Source organism: Durio zibethinus, chromosome 22, assembly GCF_047325235.1.
Source record: "Durio zibethinus cultivar Kanyao isolate XHJ-2024 chromosome 22, ASM4732523v1, whole genome shotgun sequence".
In the NCBI taxonomy this organism is placed as follows: Eukaryota; Viridiplantae; Streptophyta; class Magnoliopsida; order Malvales; family Malvaceae; genus Durio; species Durio zibethinus.
This window is the reverse complement of record NC_143183.1, coordinates 19,050,789-19,074,583: the sequence shown is the minus strand read 5'-3', so window position 1 is coordinate 19,074,583 and position 23,795 is coordinate 19,050,789. Positions and strand designations below refer to the sequence as shown.

The window sequence follows — 23,795 nt, the reverse complement described above, 5'->3', positions numbered from 1 at the left end:
CGGATCAATCAACAGTCCGATCAACGACAGTTCAGTTGGACATGAAAAAAGGTTCGGTTTGGCACGCTATTCGATTGAGATGGTTCAATCCGGTTCGCTGGCGGTTCATCTAGACCGGTCAAAGGCTGGATAAGACGGGTTAGCGGGTCAGTTTACGCGGATCTCAGGTTTGATCAATGGGTACGCGCGAATCTTCATATGCTCAAAACAACGTCATTTTGCTCTTTTGGTTTTTTTATGAAAGTCAATTTTTTTTTCAGTTCATTTCATCCTTTTTCTCAAAAAACGAATTTCTCAACTCTCCCTTATCTTTCTGGCTTTACCAGGAGCCGATGCCGTGCCGTCACACCGACCATCACTTAGAGTCGTCGCCAATGGTCGTCGATGGTCACCAGTGATCAAAAAGTTCCTAAAATTCATCGAAATGCTCTTCTTAACCTCTTTGCTCAGATCTGTCATCCTCTTTGCTAAAAATTACCCCGATCGACGTAGATCAGGGTTTGAAAATTTTTGTTTTCTTTTTTTAAAAAAAAACAAATATTGATCTGTTTTTTTGTTATTGCATGAAGCTTCGACGATGAGGTTCCTCCCTACGTGGAGAACTGTGTTGTGATTCTGTTGTCTTTTCTTTTTTCTTTTTGTATTTGGATTTTGGGTATAAGCATATGTATTTGGTTGCATTTGGAAATGTTTGGTGTAAGAGGGATATTGAGTGCAACTAGGACTAGTAGGCTTTCTAATAGTGATCGAACCGAAGGTTTCCCTATGAGAGGTCTAGGGCTTTAAAGGGGTTGGTTGAGGGGTTTCTGGTAAATAGAGAGTGAACAGGGTTTGCAGGGTATGGGAGTGGTTATAAAGGCCTAGTGAGGGGATTGGATAAGGGTGGGTTGTATGATGACTAAGGCAGGGGCGTAGGTGACTGGTGGTGTTGTGCACGGCACCTACTGGCACCAGCCTCTGTGTTTTTGTTTTTTTCGTTTGAGCTTTTTTGTTTGTCTTTTTGTTTTTTTTTAAATTAATTTTTATTAATTTTTAATAATTAATTGATTTTTAATTTTAATTAAATCAATTTTGTTGTTATTATTATTAAAATAATATTTATTATTAAAAAAAAGACCAAACAAAATTGATGTCTACAGCAATGATATAAATAGAAAAAATAGTTATGTAGTCGGTTATCATTTGAATCAATTAATATGTTATTGAAATTAAAACTTGAAGGTTATAGATTTAAAAAAATTTATATACGTAATATTTTTTTTCAATCAAGTAAATAATAGAGTATAGATAATTTAAAAATAAATTAAAAAATAAAAAATAAAAAGTTAAGTAGACAAGTGAATTCACATGCTTATGTCACGATTAAAAGAAAGTATTGGTGTTGAACTTTATTAATTTAATTAATTAGGCAATCTCTTGGCAATGCGTGACAGAACATTGAAATGCATGAATTTCGTGGATGCCTGTCCCTTTGATTGGTGTGTTACATGAATGCCATGTTTGGTGGCAATCCAATTTTTCCAATACTTTTGGTGGTAGGTGACATGAGATGACATTATATATCATCACATCGCTTCAGCATTTTTTTTTTTGTCACCTTTTACAATATAGTACAAACTAGGCAAATTAAGAAATACCCATAAAATTAAAATTTTCAACAGTTTAATTTTTTTTCCATGTGTTTGATAGTTTATATTAAAAGCCACTTAATAGAATTTTCTATTAATTCTCTCTATTTTCTTAATCGGTTGCCGGAAAGATAACCGAGAATCGAGGAGAAACGATTGCTTCACATTGTCTTGCTATATATATGGGCTGAAAGGGGCCGAAAGCACATAGATGAGACCTTTTAAAATGGGTATCTGGAGGAGCCCTTTTATTGGGTACAAAGTGGGCTACGAAGCCCACTTAAACCCAATTTATTATTGAAAGTCAATTATTACATAAAATTTTACGAGATAAGGTCCAAATCCATCACTAATGATGGATCAAATTGAAATCATTTATTTATTTTTAACAAGTGTAAATTGTACACTTTAATTCGGTTTAAAAATAATTTTATAAAATATCCTAACTTTTGATATTTTTTAATCAAATCATGCTACTTACCCAATACCACATACAGTTAATTGGATAAATTCAAATGTGAGTCTTTCGATTCGTGAATAAATTATTTAATTTATAAATGAGATATTATAGTTAAACCAATAGATTATTGCCACGTTAAGGGAACAAATGAGGAGAGACAAAAGTAAAGGGACAAATAGTCTTTTGTTTTTTTCGAAGTAAATTTTACCGTTGTTATTAAATTTTCACAAAAATCTCATTTAAATCATTAAATTTTAATTTATATAAATAAAATCATTAAATTATGGAATTCGATTCCCTTAATAAGAAAATTAATGGAAAAATGATTTCATTATCAGGTAAATGACCACATTAGTGTCATTTCAGGTCACATCAGTTGGCATATACAGTTCACTTTTTTTTTTCTCAAAATTTTGATTTGATTTTCATATTAGCTGTTGTGTGTGATTTTATGCTCTTTTTATATCTTGGGTTGTTTTTCGGTTGAATTTTTATAATAATTGTTAATGAAAAATCATAGATTTGGGTGGAGTTGATTGGGCTTTCGAGAGGGTTGGTTTTGATTGGTGTGTGGTGTCAGTTAGAGATGTAATTAAGTTGAGTCGATATAGTAAAAAATTTGAGTTTGAATTTAATTTTTAATTTGAGGTTCGATATTTGATTTGAATTTGATCGAATTTTTTTTTAATTCGAGCTCGATTTGTAATCAAAATCGAATTATTCAAATTCGTTCGATTAAGTTCGATTAATATGTTAAAATAAACTCGATTCTTATATTCGATAAGAGTTCGATTATTTATATTCGAATTCGAACTTGAATTCGATATATTTTATTAATTAAAATAATAAAAAATTTAAATATAAAAATTTGATTAGACTCACGAGCTACTCGAGTTAAATATAAAAATATTTGAACTTGACTCGATCGATAAATCGAACTACTCGAATTTGAGTTCGATTCGATAATAATCGAATCGAATTTAATTTTTATTCGAATTGAACATGAATAATTTGTAAGTATTAATATATCATTTATACTCATAATAACAATAGGTTTAAAACAAGACAAAAAATTAAAATTTTCTTTTATTTTTGTTATGTTTTTTGTTGCAGGAATTGGATTTGCAGTGTTTTCTTTTTTTTTTTTTTTCCTTTTTGTGTGTCTTAAAAGGTTGATGTGATATTTAAAAGAAAAGTTATTGTTGCAATAGCTAGTGGGCAGTTTACTTGGTAATTTATGTTTTTTTCTATTAATTTTTTTAATAAAAATTGTTATTAGGCTTGATATAATTAAAAAATTGTAATGATATAAATTAAAATATAATAACTTAAATAAGATTTTGATTAAAACTCAATAACTAATTATGAAATTTAAGTAGCATTTGATTTTAAAAAATAAAATTATTTTTTATTTTTATTTTTTAAAACATAAGAAAATGAGTGAAAATGTATTTAATAACTGAAAATGAAAATAATTTTTTTAAAAAACAAAAATAAAAATGAGTTGAAATATGAAAACAAAAAATATATACTTTTAATTGTAAAAATAAAATATGTACATTATTTTTTTTATTTTTTTACAAATTATTATATTTGAACTTTTTTAATGTTATTAATTAATTAATATATATTATATTTATAATTGGATGGCATTAATAATAATATCATTGAATATTTTATTTATTTTTTATTTTTACATTTTTAAAAAATAATTTTTATTTTTATTTATCAAATTCATTTTTAAAAAACAAAAACCAAAAAATAAAAATAAAAAATATTTTTTAAAACCAAACAGAGCCAGTATTTCCCTTTTCAATCAAACTTATTACCCATCATTTTAAAAGTTTTATTTTTTTAAAAGAATTTTTAACAAGAAAAAATAATATTTTTATAAAATATTTTAATTTTTGTTTATTTTTAATAAACTTAAAAAAATACATGATAAAATTATGCCCATTCCAAAACGAGTGAAAAAAATTGATACATCATCTAAAGTGGTAAATTTAGATCTTATTTCAATTTTTAAGAGTTTCAATTTTTTTTAATATTGAAAATATAATAGTAGGATAAAAAAAATTAAAAAATTTTAAAATTAAACTTTGTCTAATAAAGTCCACCCAACATGACGTGATCATATTTTCTTTTTCAAAGTGAAAGTGAAAATTCCGACAATCTTAAAACTCGAAAGTTAGAACTGAAACTACTTGTAGTACTTCACTTGATAACCGAGTTACTGCCTTCAACTTTCCCTATCTTTCGAAAAACAGAATCCCGAAGAAATGGAAGACAGCCAAACCAAAGCCACCATCAGCAGCCGACTCCAAACCATAAAGCAAAAATCAGGCAAAACCTACAATCAATTAGCAGAGGAAACTGGGTTAACGAACGTCTATGTAGCTCAGCTCCTTAAACGCCAAGCTCAGCTCAAGCCTCAAACCGCCTCTAAGCTACGGTCAGCTTTGCCTGACCTCCCTGAGGAGCTTCTCCATGAGATGATGAAGCCACCCTTGCGCTCCTATGATCCTAACCTTATCCAAGAACCAACTGTTTACAGGTTTTTCTTACATAATTCATATAAAATTGCAAAAAAATTAGGATTTTTTTTTCATACCTTTTTTTTTTTTTAATTTCAGGTTGAATGAGGCTGTTATGCATTTTGGTGAGAGTATAAAGGAGATTATCAATGAAGAGTTTGGTGATGGCATGTAAGCTTTTTAATTGCAATTCATTTATTTTGGTTGTTTGAATTTGATCTAATTTGTGAGTCGAAGAAATGGTGAGCAAAATTTGGAACTTTTATCCAATTTGAATTTAGAAAAATAAGCTGATTTCTGATTGTTTGATTCATTGCCCGAGTGAATTGTCTTTGGGTGTTCTCATTGGGATGCTTGATTTCAAGTTAGAATAGGATATGGAAGTTGAATTCAAATAGTGCACTTTAGAACAGGAATTAAGGCAGGCAGGCAGCAAAAGGGACTTTTCATGTAAAATTGTTCTACTAATTGGAACAATGAATGATTCATCAGAAAAGATATGGGATTGATTTTGGTTTATACTGAAATACATTAGATACACTTGGAAGTGATGGAAGATTGGATTGAGTTTCAAACATGGAAAGCTTAAACAAGTTGTGAGAAAATGGATTTGAATTTTCATGTTTCCATTCATTAAAACAAGTTCGTTTTTGTTTAGCATGTCAGCTATAGATTTCTACTGCTCTGTTGACAAAGTTAATGGAGTGGACGGGAAGGAACGCATTGTTGTGACATTTGATGGGAAGTACTTGCCTTATTCTGAGCAGGTTAGTTGTCTTTGGTTTTCATAGTTCATTACTAAAACATAGCTCTCCCCATTTTTTTTTTCTTGTTGGTTTGAAGTATACATGAAAGGGTCTAAGACAACAACTAGTGGTGAATGTAGATGTAGGATTATATACTTTGGTTTTTATAGTTTAAAACTTTAAATAGATTTCCAAGTTTAATACAATCTGAAAATTTTCTTATTAGAGCAACATATTTCATAACTGGTTCAGAAACTTGCATTTGCCCTTGGCAAGATGAAACAACATGGGTGCTGAACTTGTTTCATTATTAGCAAAATTCTGCTTGGATTATCCTAGTATATGACTTGATTAACTTGTCTGATCCATAAATCTTTGTGCATGTTAGCTGACAAACACTCACTTAAAATCCCTCTCTAATGGCAGAAATCAGAGCATATGGTTTCAAGACAATGGCAGAAATGAAGTTAATGAACAGTCAGAAGATGCTGTGATGCAGATGCGATAAAAACTCCTGTTTTTCTTCTTAAAGGAATAAGTCTTTGCTGTGTTATGTAGCTGTATTCTGTTTGAGTGAGACTTGGAGCTACTTGTGGAAAACAATAAACTTTGTTTGTGTACTCAATAAATTGGAACTCCTCATTGATAATATCAAGAATTCAGGATAATTTGAGCATTCACAGTTTTCCCCCTTAAATTTCAATGGCCTTGGATGCTCGTTTGCAAACTTTGAATATTTTCTTTTACAGCCTTTCATTTGCAAACTTTGAATATTTTCTCTAAGTCTTTCTTTTTCTTTTGAAATGTGCTTTTGGGGATACTTCACTTGAATCAAACTCAACTTTGGCATTAGCGGTGCAGCTTGGATTAGGTTAACCCGATTTTGGCATTAGGGTGTAGCTTGGACAAGCAAACCCGAGATCCAACCCGACTTGCTAATATGGGTCGGATTGGGTTAAAAAAGGGCATAGTTTGGATTGCATTATTGTTTTATGGGTCGACAGCATATCAGGTTGTTTTATGGATTGCTTGGATTGAAGCCTATGAACCGGAAGGGAGAAGCATATGGCAAGCAATAGCTAAGCAAACCAGTAGTTGGAACTAGAGGAAATTGCTCCAGTTGAGGCAGATTGCATTGAAATTTATAAAAAAGGGAGAATGGAGTGGAGGTTTGGCCATTCCAATGGGCTGGTACGTGGCTGCCATGGAATGGAATGAGATCAAACCAAAACAAGGGAAAGTGGGATGGCAAAAAGTCATATGGTTCAAATATCACATTCCAAAATGCTCATTGATAACCTGGATGACCATTTTGAATAGGCTTTCAATCAAGGATAAGATGTCATTGTGGGGAATGGAAATTGATGGTAGATGCTGCTTGTGCCAAAATGCAGATGAGACTAGAGATCCTGTTTATTTCGATTGTGACTATAAAAAAGAATTCTGGCAGAAGATACTTCAGCCATGCAAGATTGACAGAAGGGTAGGAAGCTGGTATACAGAGCTGAGTTGGGCAAATGGTATACAGAGCTGAGTTGGGCAAAGAACATATTAAAGGAAAAAGCCTTGATCTCTACCTTATTGAGAATTGCCTGGAATGCATGTATATATCTAATATGGGAGGAAAGGAATCAGAGGATGTTCAGGCAAATGAAGGTGTTAGAGAGTGTAAGACGGAGACTGCATGGATTGGCGCAAGTCTCTGTCTTGCATGATTATGAGATCTCAATAAAAATTTATATTAAATTTATAAATCATTCAATAAATTACTGACAATAAAAACTAAACTTAAATTTTATGAATAAAATATTCAATTTTTATTAATTCAAAAATAATATGGTAACAATGCATTTTTGCATTTGATCAAAAGAGAAAAGCACAAAATTCTTTTCTTTTTCTTTTGAAAATGAAGAAACATTTCTGTAATTGGGCCTATTTCAAAGCTCAAAAATCTAAGAGAGAGAAAATATAAAGATATTTAAATACCTCCCTTATCCCGAAAATGTCAAAACCCTTTCAGTCCAAAAACCCTCACACTCTAGTCTGTTTCGAATCAATCTCTCCACATGGCACAAACCGTAATACGTGCCGCCAGCTCCATCCTCACGCGCCACCTTACTCTCTCCTTTATGCTCCCCAAACGCCTACTCTCCACCCAATCCATCACTCACCCTCCTTCCATACCTTCTCTCCTCTTCTCCGGTCGCCGTCTTACCCCTTTTTCCTACGCTGTCCAAGTTCTTCCTCTCGGCCTACCTCGCTTCACCTCCATCCGATGCCGCGTCAACCGCTCTGGAAACTCTGCTTACTCCCCGCTGAACTCGGGGTCAAACTTCAGTGACCGGCCACCCACCGAGATGGCCCCGCTTTTTCCGGGGTGTGATTATGAGCATTGACTTATTGTTATGGATAAGCCCGGTGGAGAAGGAGCTACCAAGCAGGAAATGATTGATTGCTATATCAAAACCCTTGCAAAGTCGTTGGCAGGTATATTTTTAATCTTTTGGTGGATTTTTGGTTGTTTGAATGGTGTGAAAATGTGGGAAAATGGGAGGAAAATAATGGGTTAAGGTTGGAAAGGAAGATAATTTTTCGTTTTTAAGTTGGTTAATTTTATGGGTATGGGGTTTGTTTTCTTAAAGATTGATTCTTAAGTAGGTTTGGTTATCTAATATATTCATTTCTGGGTTTGGACTACTTTGATATTGCTTACACTATTTTGACTTAGTTTTTATTTTAATTTTTTTTTAAGATTATCGTGTTTGATATTTATTTGTTAGTTCTCTATGTCAGTGAGGAAGAGGCTAAGAAGAAGATCTGTAACGTCTCCTGTGAGAGGTACTTTGGTTTCGGCTGCGAGATTGATGAGGAGACCTCAAATAAGCTAGAAGGTCTTGCTTTTAGTTTTCCTTCAGTTGGTGGATTTATTTTTTGTTTTCTTTTCGTGATGGAAGTTTATGTTCTCTAATATATAAATTTTGTTCTTTCCTTGTTAACAGGATTGCCTGGTGTTCTCTTTGTGCTTCCGGATTCTTATGTTGACCCTGAATACAAGGACTATGGGGGTAAGACTTTCCAGCGTAAATAGTTTTGCAAAAACTTTTGCTAGTATTTGCATAAAATGATGATTGAGGACGTGCATCCATTCTCAAATTTGCTCTTGACTTATCTTTCCTTCTGAGGTCATATGACAATGTCCGTTGATCTTTTATGTATATAAGCTTCTTCTCCTGTTTAATGGTTAAGTGCCATTAACATGCGTGCTTTTCTTTTTATTTGGACTATGCGATTGCATTTGTGTAATTGCTTTTGCCTGTTTATTTTGTTTCTTACAATCTCTAATTGCCTATCAGTAGATATAAAAGTTAAATTATGCATGGGAACGTTCTATTTGTTTTAATTGACCCCAACAAGGTAATTAGCATGCCCAATATTTAGCAAGTGTAATGCCTGGTTCCATTTTAGACAGTACGTGCTAGTCCATCTTGGCAAAGCTAAAATGCTTATGGGCAATGTTTAGTTTTGAATGCTAATGGACTTACATCAAATGTCTCTCTGATTGCTTTTTGCTTCATTTTTTACATGGAGCTCAAAATAGTAGGGAGAAGACATTAATATATGGTTTGCACCATCAAAGGTGGACCAAGTTATTGTTTGAGTATTTTACCTAGGCATTTAGTCCATCTTGGCAAAACTAAAGCGTCTTATAGGCAATGGTTTAGTTTGAATGCTAATGGACTTACTTCAAATGCCTCTTTCACGAATCTCTGCTCTCATCCATATGGAGTTCGGATCAGTGGAGATGAAACATTAGTTTGTGGTTTGGAAATAGCGTAGGGCATCTTTCTCTTACCAATAACCAATCATTTGTCTCAGTTCTCATATCTTCTTTTTTTTTTTTTTTTAATTCTTATCATTTTATGTTAAATAGTCATGGCTGCTCTGGGTGATGGGAATAGCCTATTGTGAGATAAGAGTGCCAGTCATGATACTGTGGCCATGTTGACAATTGAAATACTATCGGAGAAATATGTAGCAATTATGGTAACTTGTACTATGGGAATTGTTCTTTTCAGAAGATAGCATCAGTCCATCCTGGCAAAGCTATAGAGTTTCATTTGTACTGTTTAGCTTCTAATGCTAATGATCTTGAACAAAGTGTCTTTGTATCTGTACTTCTGATGCTCTATGGAGCTTCAGCTTGGAGAAGATTATACTTAATAGATGTAATGTATGTATATATTCATATAGGCTTTACTCAAACATGTAATGAGTCAATATCTGCATGTTATGTGCATATTTGTTATTATCAACAAGATGAAATGAATATTATTCATTGGAAGTCTGGAACAGAAATGATCTCATAAACTGTTTACATCAGTCCATCTTGGCAAAGCTACTAGCTTTAAGTTGGCAATTTGTAGCTTTGAATGCTAATGGACTCCCATCGAAGTCCTCTTGATACTGTTCTCTGCTTTCATTTACGGAGTTGCAGAATTATTGGAGAAGATACATAAAATGTACATGTGTCAATATCTGCATGTTATGTGCATACTTGTTACCTGAAGTGAATATTGTTCAATGGAAGTTCAGGACAGAAATGATCTATTCAAGAGCTGATAGACCCTTTACCGCCGCAGTCCATCTTGGCAAAGCTACTAGCCTTGAGTTGGCAATGTGTTGCTTTGAATGCTAATGGACTCACATCGAAGTCTTCTCGATACTCTTCTGTGCTTCATTATGGAGCTGCAGAGTTATTGGAGAAGATACATAAAATTTGCCTTTGCGTGATTCTATGGTTCTCATGATTATTTTTGCTACTCGGTATTGTGGTTCTCAGAAGGAAAATAAATGATACACAAACTTCTAATCTATGGTACTTTTTAAGTATTAATCTCCTGATTACAAAGAAAAGGATTTAATCTTCTGCCTATGTTATTGGCTTGTTCCATATTTCGTATCCTGGTTCATTTCACTTCATATTGTACGTTAGTGTCATATATCTATTTAATATTGAGTTTCTGTCGCAAGGTTAGGAAAAATCCTTTGCTAGAAGTTTACCTGCTCTTCTTTTGCTATTGTACATGAAATATATTTGACGTTTGCACCTCTCACTTTGCAGCTGAATTGTTTGTTAACGGCGAGATTGTTCAAAGGTCACCTGAAAGACAAAGGAGGGTGGAACCCCAGCCCCAGAGAGCCCAAGACAGACCAAGGTACAATGACAGGACTCGATACGTGCGTCGCAGAGAGAACATGCGGTGAAACATTTTATTACAAAGAAATGCTGTATAGAAATCATGGAAGTAGTGAGCTTTCTGATGTGTTCCTGGACATATCGAAGCATTATTATGAGGATATGGATAATGCGTTGATGTTTAATGTAGGAGTGGTTCTTTTTCTGATCTTGAATGTTTTGTGCTGGACTTCCCCACTTAAAGTTGTATGAACCTTATGATATCAAGTCATGCTCGACTTTGATTAATTTTTCTTCTTGTTTCCCCCATGTTTTCAGTAACACGAGTGATGACAAAGGTGTCCTGTAGTAGCCTTGAACTCTTGATTTATTTCCTTGTTATAAACGGTATAATACTTTTTCTAAGCAAGTGAAAAAAAAAACAATAGTTCTTTTTTTTAAGCCTTACGTGCCCATTCGAAATCATTGTATGCAGTTGGGATTGAATTTTTTTTATTTTAAAAAATTAAAATTATTTTAATCGAATTGAATATTTTTTTTATTAATTTTTATATAACTTTTAATTTTTTATAAAATAAAATAACTATTTTGTATTTAAATTATAAATATAATAGTAAAAATTAAAAATTTTAAAAATTGATAATAAAATTTAATTTAAAATCGAATTAATTCAATTTTAAAATAAAATCGATTTAATTTAACTTTTAAAATTTAGAAATATTATATATTAATTAAAATAAATCAAATTGAATTCACTCTAATTTTTTAAATAGAAAAATTATGCATTAAAAAAGAATCATATGCTATATGTTAAAAAATAAAAAAATTTATAAGTTTGAATTAATATTACAAGAAGAAAATGATAGTAGTTCTAAATTTTTTTTTTGAATTTTTTTCATGCCTACATGCCTAAGCAAGTAAGAAAATAGATTTATCATTTATTTTTGAAAAAATTTCATATGCACTTCAAAATGAATTTTCCTTTATACTCCTTATGAATTTTTTTTTAATTTATAATTTTGTGGTTTATTTTCGTTGTTGTTAAAAGATAACGATGATAAAAATTAAACAGATTTTAATGAAATTATAAAATTACCCTCACTTTTATTTTTTAACATCATTACTTTAATTATATATAAAGTTTATCTTTATTTTTTTTAATTCTGTTCTTTTTTTTTTATCCTTTCCCGTCTCTCTTGTCACTACTTCCAAAAAAAAAAAAAAACCCCAATTTGTTGTTAAACTCTCCCATCAAATTTCCCTTATAATAATGACTTTAAAAAATAGAGTAATTCCCATAAAAGAATGCAAACAAAGAAAAACATTTTCCAACAAATGTAAATTAAACAAAATAACCAAAAAGAAAAAGGTCTCCATTCCTTCCATTTAAGGATAACTATATTAACTCAGTTTCTAGGTTTTCAACCCAAGGCGGAGCAGCTCTACCACCCTTACTCGTCTTGTCTCTGCCTCGACCACCACCCTTTCTCAAGGTACATCCTTTTTACTTGCCCTGTTTTTCTCTATTCTCTGTTGGGTTTCTTTCTTAGAAATTTTCCTTTTGAAAAAAATGGAACTTTGGGTGAAAATTTGATTTTTTTTTCCTACTTCATTTCCCCCTTCTGGGTATTTGTTACAATTTCATTTATTTATTAGAAAAGAACTTTAAAGAGTAGAATTAATGGGTTTCTTTTATTGTTTTAGTGTGTCTAAGAAAATGGTTACTTGGGGGCTTAAAAGTTTAAATGCTCGGGAAAAATTTTTCCTTTGTTGTAAAACTTTGCTTGGATTCTTTTAATAATGGTTGTACCAATGAGAATGGTATTAGAAGTCTCAATTTCTTTAGTAAAATAGGTTGCTATTTGTGGATTTCTTCATAATTCTATAGTAAAGAAGGGATTTTTTAATTTTGTTTTATAACTGAAGCTCTGTTATGGTATTCATCTTGGTTATAGGGCTGAATGCTTTGTTTGCTTTTTTAGTAAATTTGACAAGTAAGAAGTGCAGTTAGAATACTTGGCAAGATGGGAAGATCGAGTAGGCCTAAAGAAAAGTATGAAAAAGGTGGTGAGCTCCCACAACATGATTCCCATGAAGGAACTTCTGCCCGGACAAGGCCTTTCAGCTATGATGAGATTATGTTTAAGAGGAATAGTAAAAAAGTTAATGAAAATGCTGAAAGTGTCAAAGAAGGAAATACAGAAGTGGGTAGGATAGCAAAGGAGAGGCCAATCCAGAAGGATATTAATGTTAAGAAATCTGAAGGAAGGCACAGACACAGTAAAGATTTTTCTCGTGGTCATGAAAAGCACCTATTGGATGAATTGGAGAAGAGTACTTCCCACAAGAAAGTTGAGAACGCATCTAGGAGAAACGATAGCATGTCTAAGCAGAAAAATGGGGAGAATCATGGGTCGGAAAGAAGATTGAAATCTGAAGTGAGAAAAGATATGGGTGTTAAGGATGAAGGCGAATACGAGAAACAAATTCATGTGAGGACAAAAAATGAGCGACCTGCTGGTGGTTCTGAAAATATAGATGCAAAGAAGCATTCAAGAGATATAGTGGAGAGATATAGGCATGCAGGCAGAATTAAGGGAAAATCTGAGAGAGATATCAAGAGAAAACATCAAACTAGAGATGGTGAACAGAATAGAAAAAGGAATACTACAAAAAAGCATGATATCCGAAAGGGGCAGGCTTCAGAAAGTAGTGAAAAAAAAGAGAAGAAAGAATCATCAAGATCCCATTACGAGGAATCACACCATAAAAGGAGACGGTCACAGAGCCGAGAGTGTGAGGACAGGCATGGAAGATCTATTTCTTTCTCACCAAGGGCACACAAGCGTGCATCTCATCATGTGTCAGAGCACGAACAGTTCTTACATGGTGTAAAAGGGAGGACTGGAAGACAGCATTCTGATGACAGGAGCAGAATGACAAATAATGGCTCAAGTGGCCACCATAGGCGACATGGTGTGTCCACAAGTGGTCTTGGTGGCTACTCTCCAAGGAAGAGAAAGACTGAAGCTGCTGTTAGGACACCCTCCCCAGCTCATCGCTCAACGGAGAAGAGAACAGCTAAGTGGGATCTTGCACCTGCAGAAACAGAAAAGATAGTTTCTGGTTCAGTTTCGTCTAATTTACAGGCATCAAGTCAAACGATTTCCTTAAACATGCATGCAGTGTTCAATGCTGTTCCTAGTGTTTCAATTACAAGGAAGCCTCTTGTTGTGGCTTCGCCTAGCTCTTTATCATCAAAGCATACTGTCTCCTTTGACTCTGTTCAGTTAACAGAAGCTACCAGGCCTATGAGAAGGCTTTATGTAGAAAATGTGCCAGCTTCAGCCTCTGAGAAAGCTATTATGGCATCCTTTAATAATTTTTTGCTTTCATCTGGCATCAATCATATTCAAGGAACGCAACCATGTATTAGTTGTATTGTAAGTCTCTGATATATTTTCTGAATGATGTACATTTTACTCTTGTTAAACATATGAGTGCAACATAGGAAGATGTCATTTTATGCCTTACAAATCTTAACTGCAGATACACAAAGGAAAGGGCCAAGCTCTTGTTGAGTTCCTTACACCAGAGGATGCTTCTGCGGCTCTTTCTTTTGATGGCAGCACCTTCTCTGGTTCCATTCTTAAAATCAGACGCCCTAAAGACTTTGTTGAAGTGGTAGTACAGATGAAAACTAGATTTATTTAATTATCAATCTTTGTGCAATTTTCTCTTTTCAGGTTTATACAGTTTTCTTCTTTTCTTGTTTGTTTATATCTGATTTTATTGTGAACTATCTTCGGGAACCTCTTTTGTGGAACTGGTGATATTATTAACACTGCAAATATTTGGCTCAAAAAAAAAAAAGTATGACTAGAAATTTGTTAGTTTGTGTTTATAATTATTTTCGTTGGTATAATGACTGTTTGGAATGTTCTGTTAATGAACTAATTTAGTTGGGAGCAATTTTATGTATATATTATTTTTTACTGTACTTTGATATGTTGATTAGAAGTTTGCAATGTTTTCAATTATTTCTTTTTGTTTACAGAAGTAATTATGATTTTCTTTTCCCTACAGTTAAGTGTGCAATCCTTAAAATGTTCCTTAAATTGATTAGTTCTTACAATATTTTACTTGGACTTAGTATTACTCTCTTTAAATCCATAAACTTGACACTTCGGGGTATAAATGTCTGCTGCACACTGATACATGGGAAGGATATTAAGGTTCTGTTTGGTACACCGGTGCAGGGCAATGGGGGCCCTATACACCATACTGAACCCCTTATTTTCCACTAGACCCATGTGCCAAACACACCCTAACTACATGATATTATTCCATTATGAGAAGCTGAGAGTTAAGACAAGAAGCCAACTAGTAGGAAATTTGGAGATTGCATGTGGTCTTGTTACCGATGCATTTATGCTATTTCAGTCATTGGTCTATGTTACTTTGAAACTGATGAAGACCAAAAACTGTTTCATTTCAATGTTTCTGTACATCAGGGTGCTTGTTTGCCATTCAGAATTGTGTTTTACTCTCAATCATCAAATAATCTGGATTATTTTTATATTTTTTGCCTTCATTTATCTTGTCATAGATAGAATAATTATAACTCAATTGGTGTTTTCTGTTCAGCCAAAAATGCTAGTACATTTCTACTGCTTTACTGTTTCTGAGGTTATTGTGGTTACCATCGTAGCAGGTTTTCAGACAGTTGCTATTTTCATGCAGACTGGTGAACCACAGAAATCAGAGGCAACAGTGACCACAGTCAGTGATATCGTGAAGGATTCACATCACAAGGTATGTATTCGTAATTTGAGTCTGCTACATTTGCAGTGAAATGACTTGTATTGCATACTATTGAAGTGCTGCCGGTATGTTTTCTAATTTATTTATAGCTGCCTTGCGGCTTTTTTCTTTTTCCTTTTCTGGTCGTTACAATATTACTGGTGCACACTTTGTTGATGTATTCAACTTATACGGTTTTTTGCAATTTTTATTCCCTTTTGTTGTGAGTTTGGTGCAGATCTTCATTGGTGGAATTTCAAAGGCTCTTTCACCTGAAATGGTAATAAGATTTTAAAATTCTCAATGCTTCTCAGAAATTAGCTTTAGGGCTCTTATATTCCTGCATCATCTTCCTCCTCTCGACTTATTATTCTTTTCTCTTTCTTATTTTCATTTCTAATTTTATCACTCTTTTAAACTGACTAGGATTTGTATGCCATTTTCAGCTTGTGGAGATCGCTAAAGCCTTTGGTCCTTTGAAGGCATATCACTTTGAGATTAATGAGGATCTAAGTGAACAATATGCTATTCTTGAGGTAACATGGAGTGCATTTGCTTCTGTTTTGTGCTTGTTTTTGTGTAAATATGTCAAACCTTTTGTGCAAAAGAGTGTCATCATTGCAGCTGTTCTCCCCTACTCATTTTCTTATTTGCTTCTGTTCTTTCCTTATGCATAGTCTCTATTCTTTGCTTATTATTCAATCTTTTCTTTAATGCTTGTAAATGAATCTGCTCTGCCTAACTTGAATATTGGATAACTTTAACATATCAGTATGTAGACCAATCTGTTACCCACAAAGCCTGTGCGGGTCTGAATGGAATGAAGTTGGGAGGGCAAGTAATCACTGCAGTTCAGGCTGTTCCTGATGGCTCATCCTTGGTACTACACAAGCACTGTTATTTTCTTGCAAGCATCAGCTTTTTTTTTTTTCCCTCATTAGCTATAACAGTATCTGGAGATTTGTGCTAACTGGAAAGAAAACATGTCCTAGGGAAATGGTGGAGACCAACAATCCTGTGTTATCCCTCAATTTGCTAGGCCACTTCTTCAGAAACCTACTCAAGTCCTTAAGCTTAAAAATCTGGTAAAGTATTATGGATTAGATGCTTGTGTAGTTATGTTGGTAATGCTTTCATGTTTTGACTTCCATGCCATAGATGTGCGCTACGTAAGTTTATTTCTAGTCCACTCACTGACCTTTTTTTTTTTTTTTCTGAAAGGAAAACCATATTCCTTATCGTAATTCTTGTCCCTGTTTTTGTGGATTAGTTCCCAGATGACTTGTCATCACTATCTGAAGCAGAGGTGGAAGAAGTACTAGAAGATGTACGGTTAGAGTGTTCCAGGTCTGACAAAAACTCCCCATTTGAATTTTATCTCTTTTCATAATCATATTTCTTTATTGGGTTAATCTGAAATATATATGTTGAACCATCAATCCTCCAGGTTTGGTACTATTAAATCTGCTAATGTTGTCAAGCATGCAAATAGTATCATCACAACTGGAGATAACAAAATGGATGATAATACGAGGGAAACTGGGACCAGGCAGAACCTTGAAGATGATGAAATAAATGTTGAAAAAGAGACAATGGAAGAAGTTACTGATGGAAACTCAGGAGGAACTGCTGGGATAAAATTTCCAAGTGACTCTCACGATGTAATGGCATGCAGCAGCTATGATGATGAGAAACTTGTGGGCAACCTTTTGGACAATGAGTTATGTCCACAAGTTGAGTTTGAAGGTAATATCAATAGCGAAGACATAAACCAAGGGAGCTTGGATGCTGAGCCATGTCAGCTTGAGGGGCTTGATAGCAACAGTGTTGGTGGAGCTCAGATTGATACTGAAATAGCTGTTGAAGATCAGGCCTTGGAGACTGCAGACAAGACAGTTTCTCAAAGGGTTGCTAATTCGGTGAATACCTCAAAAGAGGAATCAGATTATCATTCTGATGGGAATGCCGATAATATTCAAAGTGACGCCACAAATTTTGGGAAGATATTGGCAGCTGAAGAAAACTCAAATCTGGAGGAAGTCAATGGAGAATTACCAGAAGGTCATACTGAGTTGGCAGTCGAAGATCCTATCACTATGAGTGTCTCAGTAACAATCTCTCAACAGATCCCTATGCTGCTGAATACCTCAAAAGAGAAACCAGACTCTCAATATGAGAAGATTGCTGATAATACTCAAAGTGCAGTCATAAAAGTTGAAAAAAAATTAGTGTCCAAAGAAGATCTGCAGCAGGAGGAAGCCAACGGAAAGTTACTGGAAGCTGTTGATGGTTCTACTGGTAGTGTGAGAATGGAATCAGATACTATTGATGAAGATGAAAATAGCAAGGAGAACAATTTGAAACAAATTTTTGAGCCTGGCTGCGTGTTTGTTGAGTATAGAAGAATAGAAGCTTCATGCATGGCTGCTCACTGTATACATGGACGGCTATTTGATGACCGGATTGTGACAGTGGAGTACATTGATCCAGACCTTTACCGGGTGAAATTTCCAAAATGAATTGGATCACTGCAATTGGAGATATAACTCCTTCATCTAACCTTCAAACTCCATGTGTGCTTATTTTTGTAGTATTTTGTGCGTCATCATGGTTCATTGGAGTATCATTACAGTAGTCCTCGGCCATATGACACGAGGAAATCTCACTTTGACTAGCTTGGACTTATAATTTTTTAAGGCTTCAACTAGTCTGTACTTAGAACAGGACCCTTTGTTGCAATATGTTAGGCACTGGAAGTAACAGGAGCTACGTCTATCTGACGATCTTGGTGCTGGTCACTCCATTTATCAACCGTCTGAGAACCCAATCTGTCTCTTTCTTCTTTTATTTGAGATTGCTGCTGTAAAAGGAGATATGCTACTGATAGTTAGACGTTTGTGTGTTACACACTGGTATTTTTGTAGTCCTGCATGGATAGGGCCACTGACTTTTTTCTTTTTTTTTTTTCATTTGATTACCATTGATGATACATTAGGAAAAATGTTAACTTGTTGTGTGGGGTAAATTTTTTTTATTTAGTTATTTTTATTTATCATATTTTTTTTACAAAATTTATTTGATTAAAAAATTAAAAAATTAAAAAATAAATGAGAATGATACGTAAATATTTTAATTGATTTTTTTAATAAATTTATCTAATAAAAATAAATACTAAAAGCAAAAACATTGAAAAAAATAAAAAATAAAAAAAAATCACTTTGGGCATTATTTTGACTTTTATATTAAGTTTAAAATATTAGTATATTAAACTAAAATAAAAAATAATTGTATTAATATAATACATATTTCTATAAAGTTAAATAAATAATAAATTGTAAATTTTAAATATGCTTCAAAATAGGTTAAAAAGAAAACATCCTAAGTATATTATTTTGATTCTTCTTAAAGTATGTTATTTTAAAACAAAACGATCAAATGTCTACTTGAATTGTGTCAAAGTAAAATATTATGAAAATATATAAATATTTTAAAAGAAAGAAAATGACAAAGTAAATAGAAAAAATTAATAAAAATTAAAAAGAAAAAAATAACTTGATACATGACATACTCTTATATGGATAAAACAAAAAAAAAAAATAAATCTGAAAATATATTTATTAAATATATAAAAATAAAAAAAGATAAAAAAAAAAAAAAAAACAAACCCGCAACATATCTTTTGCATCAAACAAACCTCATAAAAAAAATAAATTTAAATCTTAAACAAAAAAAGAAAAAAACATAAAAAAAAGTTCGGTGTAAAGTCGATCCACTTTAAAAAATAAATTTTATAAAAAAATTTGTTAAATATAAAAAATTACGAAAAAAGAAGGGAAAAAGTTGAAAAAGAAAAAAGGCTGAAAGAAAGCAAAAAAGCAAAAAAAATAGTGACATTTGGCTTAAATTTTGATCATATATTATCCATCCATATATTACCAAAATTTAAGTATAGAATTAATAAACCTTTTTTTTTATTTGTGAACGTAATCAGTTAAATTAAATTATATCAAATTTTATATGATTAATTTATTATTTGATTTTATTTATATTCACTCAAATGTTTAATTAATTGAGAGTTTTTTTATTTAACAATTAAAATCAAAATTGTCATCATCTTATAAAAAAATAAGATAAATATAACATTTTTAATTTATATACATTTAAATTCTATCTAATTTTAATTTTCATTTACTCATTTTTCTTATAAAATATTTCATGAACTTTACTGCTACTTACATCTTGTCCAGTTGAAACTGGAAAAGCAGTGTTGACCTAAATGGCTAAAAACGTGTACCGTTACCATTTTGCAAGGAAGTTTCTTTGACAAATATAATTGGATCGAACACAATAAGTTACGTCCAAGCAAAATTGATTTAACAAAAGTATGGTTGACTGCTGACCAAATTAGGAACTGTCTTTGAAGTATCACTATCTCATCCTCCAGTCAAATGGGAAACTGACAGATGTCTTCCTTTCGTCCAAGTAATGGTTAAGTCCTTTCGTTCAACAAAAAACAGGAAGTCATTTAATTTCTTAACTTTTTTTGGAATGTTGAAGATTTCCTTGGAACTTCATGGATCGCCTTATAGTCTAGCTTGTTTTTAATGCTTGGAAATTTCCTTGGAACTTCAAGGATCACCTTCTATATATAATTTTTTCTAACTTCCTATCAAAAGAAAGGAAAAAAGAAAAGAAAAGTATACAAAATTCTCTCACCATTCCCTTTTATATACCTTATCTTGTTATCCTTAACAGTCTTTCTTCAAATGGCTGAGATTCATGAGAGGTTGCGAGGGGCTGCTCAAGCAGGAAATATTGATGAACTGTATGCATTAATTCGAGAGGACGCAAATGTTTTGGAAGACATTGATCAGAAGCCATTCTTTGATACTCCACTTCACATAGCTGCAGCTGCAGGGCACGCTGATTTTGCCATCGAGATCATGAACTTGAAGCCCTCACTAGCTTTAAAGCTGAACCCTGACGGTTTTAGCCCTATTCACCTTGTCTTGCAAAATGGGCAAAAAGAGACCATCCTTGATCTCCTGGGAATTGATAAAGATCTCCTTCGTGTCAAAGGGAAGGGGGGTAAAACTCCTTTGCACTACGTAGTTGGAGAAGCAGTAGACCGTCGTCTTCTAATCACATTTCTCTTGTGTTGTCCTGAATGTATCAGAGATGTGACAAATCAAAATGAGACTGCTTTGCACATTGCAGCCCAAAACAACCTATGGGAAGTTTTTGAAGTCTTGGTGGGTTGGCTTCGGAGGATAGACAATAAAGATGGCAAATTGTGGGAAAAAGAAGTTCTGAATTGGAAGAACAAGGAGGGCGAATCTGTGTTCCACATTGCGGTATCCAAAAATCAACCCAAGGCATGAACCATAATACCATCTGTGTTCTTTTTATATTTGAAACTATGAGGATTTGAATTCTGTAATCACCGAAAATCCGATAACATGGCTGATGGCATTCCTGCTATTTTTAAACTTACTAGTGAGAGAGATCTAAATCTTTTAAACATGTTATTGAAAGAGATATCTTTTTTTTTTTTTTTACTTACTGATGCATTTTATTTGTTAATTAATTGTTTCTTCTATGCATCAATAATATCTGCAGATGGCAAAACTTCTACTAGAGTCTGGGATCAACAAGAACGCTAAGAATTGGAGAGGATTGACAGCCATGGATATCTTACAAGGCCAAAGCCAATTTCGTAACAGTGAAACATTTGAAATTCTAGACTATGCTGGGTGTGTGAAGGCTTCCTTCATCCCCATTAATTCAACCTTCGATAAGTTCTTAAGATCAAAGATCTCGTTTTCTGAAAAATCAAACTTAGTCATGAGTCGGATGAGGAAAAACATATCGAATAGCACTCGCAACGCATTACTAGTAGTGCTTGTGTTAATTTTAACAGCCACCTACCAATCGGCTGTCAATCCGCCATATGACCTTGGCCAAGCATATCTTAAGCAGAACAATGTTTTCCCGGCTGCAATTGGTGTGGCTAATGATCAACCGGTTGATTTTGGTGCACCGTTCCCGTTTGACACTCCTAATAACCAACCTGGCAACCCGTTCGACACTACAAATAATCAACAGGGTGATTCTGGTACTGATCTGAATGATCTTATTGGGTTCAAGCTTGAGCCGCTAGCCGTGTCTTTCTCCATCTTCAATGCAGTAGATTTCTTGGCAACACTTTTAGTGACACTGTTTATCCTCCCTTGGGTTCCATATGGTCAGCTGCTTCATGTTCTACTGCTGCTTGTGTTTATCTTCTTCGTGGCGTCGATGGGGTTGTCTCTTACCTTGACGACTTCGAACATTGGGATTGGTGTATTTGGTGTCTTCGTAGTAGTCACAATAATTATTGGGATTTTCATTGTCAACAATAAAGTTAGAAGCAAGGAGTTCTACAGGGAGTGCATGAAAGAATTTGGTGACAGAGTACGCATTCGCAAGCACAACGACATCAATAAGAAGTAGAAGCTTTAAATTTGCTGGTTTATCTTTAATATATATTGGAAAGATATCTGCGGTTGTCACGGGTAGATATGATAATTTTAATATTTGTATTATATAAAATAGTCATGTATTAATATTGTGTTTTATGCTTTTTTTTTATTTCTGTTAAATATATATAATTTTGGTTAAATTTTAATTTGTATAACTTTCATTTTTTTAGTGTAGTATTTTGAATTGCTTGATTTAAATATAGCTATCAACTGTATTTTTTGTAAAATTTATCTAATTAAAAAAAAAGGAAAAAAAAGGGAATAAAACATAAATATCTTGACCCCTTTTTCTCACAAAAATAATTTTAAAAAATAAATACTAAAAATTAAAAAAAAGGGAGAAAAATAAGAAAAGGGTAAAATGAAAAAAGCAAAAAAAAAAAAAAACTCAAAAAAAATGAGTAAAAGAGAAAAAAAAAAAAAAAAAAAGGTTTTACAAAATTTTTTATTAAAAAAAAGGGGCAAAAAAAAAATTTTTAAAGAAAGCTCATTAGCTACTTCTTGGATATCTCAATTAAGTGAATATCCATAGAATAGACATTGTTTTATTATTTTTACTCATTAATGACTCTTTTGGTTGTAAAATTTATCTAATTAAAAAAATAAAAAAAAAAACAAATTAGGGGTCACATGAGTTCCTATATTATTTTTTTCACAAAATTTATCTAAATAAAAATCTAAAAAAAATTAAAAGGAAAAAAAAAAAAAAACAAAAGAAACATAAGATGGCATGTTGAAACCTTGAACTTGCGTTAAATAAAAGTTAAAATGAATCGAATTTATATAATGAATGAATGGATAGATAAATTACATCTTAGTTATATATAAATATTATATTTTTTAAATTAAAATATTAAATAATAAAATTATTAATACAATGCATATCTATAAATATAAAACTAAATAAATAATTATAATATAATTTAATATATATAATCAAAATAAAACGAAACATCACAAACTCGCATTCAACTCAACCTTAATTTTTGGTGAAAAATCTCGATTCAATCATAAATAAAATAATACATTTATCGGATCTGTATGAATCAAAACATTTTGGATATGAATTGTTTTATTATTTATATTTCCATTAACATTTTCTTAAAAAACTAATTTACCAATTATATTCATTGTTGATTATTTAATTAAAAAAACTAAAGAAGACAAAAGAAATTGAAATGAGGTGCAACGTACATACATACGTTATTTAAAAAAAAAAAATTATCTAACTAAAAAAAATTAAAGAAAAACTAAAAAAAATTTTAAAAAAAAGCAAAAAAAGAAAAAGGGAAAAAGTCAAGTAACTACACAACATAAAAATGATATAAAATTAAATAAATAATAAAATATATTATACATATATATATATCTGATACGAAACAAAATATCTTAAACCCGCCTTTTATTTGGACTCAATTTAAAAAAAAAAGAAAAAAAACTCAACTTAATCTTAGATTTTAAAAAAAATGCACCTATTATATAAGAGCAAATTGAAAACCTATTAAATATGAGTTATTTTTTATCTCTACCTCAAATTTTTTTTTTTTTTACAAAATTTATTTAATTTTAAAAAATAAAAAAAAAACAAAGGAAATATAAAAAAATAAAGAAAAATGGAAAGAAATAAATTATTAAATTAAGATATTAAATAATAATTTTATTAATATAATATATATATTATAAATTTAAATTTAAATAAATAATTTTTATATATACCCGAGGTAAGGATTAAAAACCTTAAATTCACTTTTGACCCAAGTTTGAATTAAAAAAATCTCGATTTAATCTTAAATTATTTTAAAAAATAAAATTTATATTGGATTGTGATAAATTAAAACTTATTGAATATATATTGTTTTATCATTTCAATTTCCATTGACTTGTTTTAGTACAAAAATTATCTAAC

General features: G+C 32.1%; 5 protein-coding genes and 1 pseudogene across 10 annotated transcripts; all 6 read left to right on the top strand.

The window, feature by feature from the left end:
* Positions 1-4,279: 4,279 nt before the first annotated feature.
* LOC111307415 (cyanate hydratase-like) lies at positions 4,280-6,048 on the top strand. The gene is made up of 4 exons (XM_022905425.2): positions 4,280-4,642; positions 4,722-4,793; positions 5,281-5,389; positions 5,795-6,048. The coding sequence occupies exons 1-4, from the start codon at positions 4,368-4,370 to the stop codon at positions 5,831-5,833; spliced, it is 495 nt and encodes a 164-aa protein (XP_022761160.2). The 5' UTR covers positions 4,280-4,367; the 3' UTR covers positions 5,834-6,048.
* Positions 6,049-6,551: 503 nt separating this feature from the next.
* On the top strand, positions 6,552-6,902 carry LOC149512664 (uncharacterized). Its single transcript, XM_089751479.1, has one exon. The coding sequence runs from the start codon at positions 6,552-6,554 to the stop codon at positions 6,900-6,902; it is 351 nt and encodes a 116-aa protein (XP_089607605.1).
* Positions 6,903-7,319: 417 nt separating this feature from the next.
* Positions 7,320-11,006, top strand: LOC111307413 (multiple organellar RNA editing factor 2, chloroplastic). Its single transcript, XM_089751611.1, has 4 exons — positions 7,320-7,847; positions 8,162-8,259; positions 8,368-8,433; positions 10,491-11,006. Exons 1-4 carry the CDS (start codon positions 7,774-7,776, stop codon positions 10,631-10,633), a joined length of 381 nt encoding a protein of 126 aa, XP_089607737.1. The 5' UTR covers positions 7,320-7,773; the 3' UTR covers positions 10,634-11,006.
* LOC149512663 (multiple organellar RNA editing factor 5, chloroplastic/mitochondrial pseudogene) lies at positions 7,435-7,764 on the top strand (annotated as a pseudogene).
* A 987-nt stretch (positions 11,007-11,993) lies between the features above and the next one.
* Positions 11,994-18,423, top strand: LOC111306738 (uncharacterized). 6 transcript variants are annotated; one of them, XM_089751351.1, is made up of 10 exons: positions 11,994-12,058; positions 12,573-14,008; positions 14,115-14,249; positions 15,309-15,380; positions 15,607-15,648; positions 15,815-15,904; positions 16,141-16,248; positions 16,361-16,453; positions 16,639-16,715; positions 16,816-18,423. In XM_089751351.1, exons 2-10 carry the CDS (start codon positions 12,590-12,592, stop codon positions 17,885-17,887), a joined length of 3,108 nt encoding a protein of 1,035 aa, XP_089607477.1. In that variant the 5' UTR covers positions 11,994-12,058; positions 12,573-12,589; the 3' UTR covers positions 17,888-18,423. The 6 variants fall into 6 exon arrangements, with proteins under 6 accessions (XP_089607477.1, XP_089607476.1, XP_022760321.2 ...); XM_089751350.1 differs by having other exon boundaries at positions 16,361-16,537; XM_022904586.2 differs by having other exon boundaries at positions 12,548-14,008.
* Positions 18,424-20,036: 1,613 nt separating this feature from the next.
* On the top strand, positions 20,037-22,058 carry LOC111307412 (ankyrin repeat-containing protein BDA1-like). Its single transcript, XM_022905422.2, has 2 exons — positions 20,037-20,743; positions 20,988-22,058. The coding sequence occupies exons 1-2, from the start codon at positions 20,135-20,137 to the stop codon at positions 21,858-21,860; spliced, it is 1,482 nt and encodes a 493-aa protein (XP_022761157.2). The 5' UTR covers positions 20,037-20,134; the 3' UTR covers positions 21,861-22,058.
* The last annotated feature ends 1,737 nt before the right edge of the window (positions 22,059-23,795 follow it).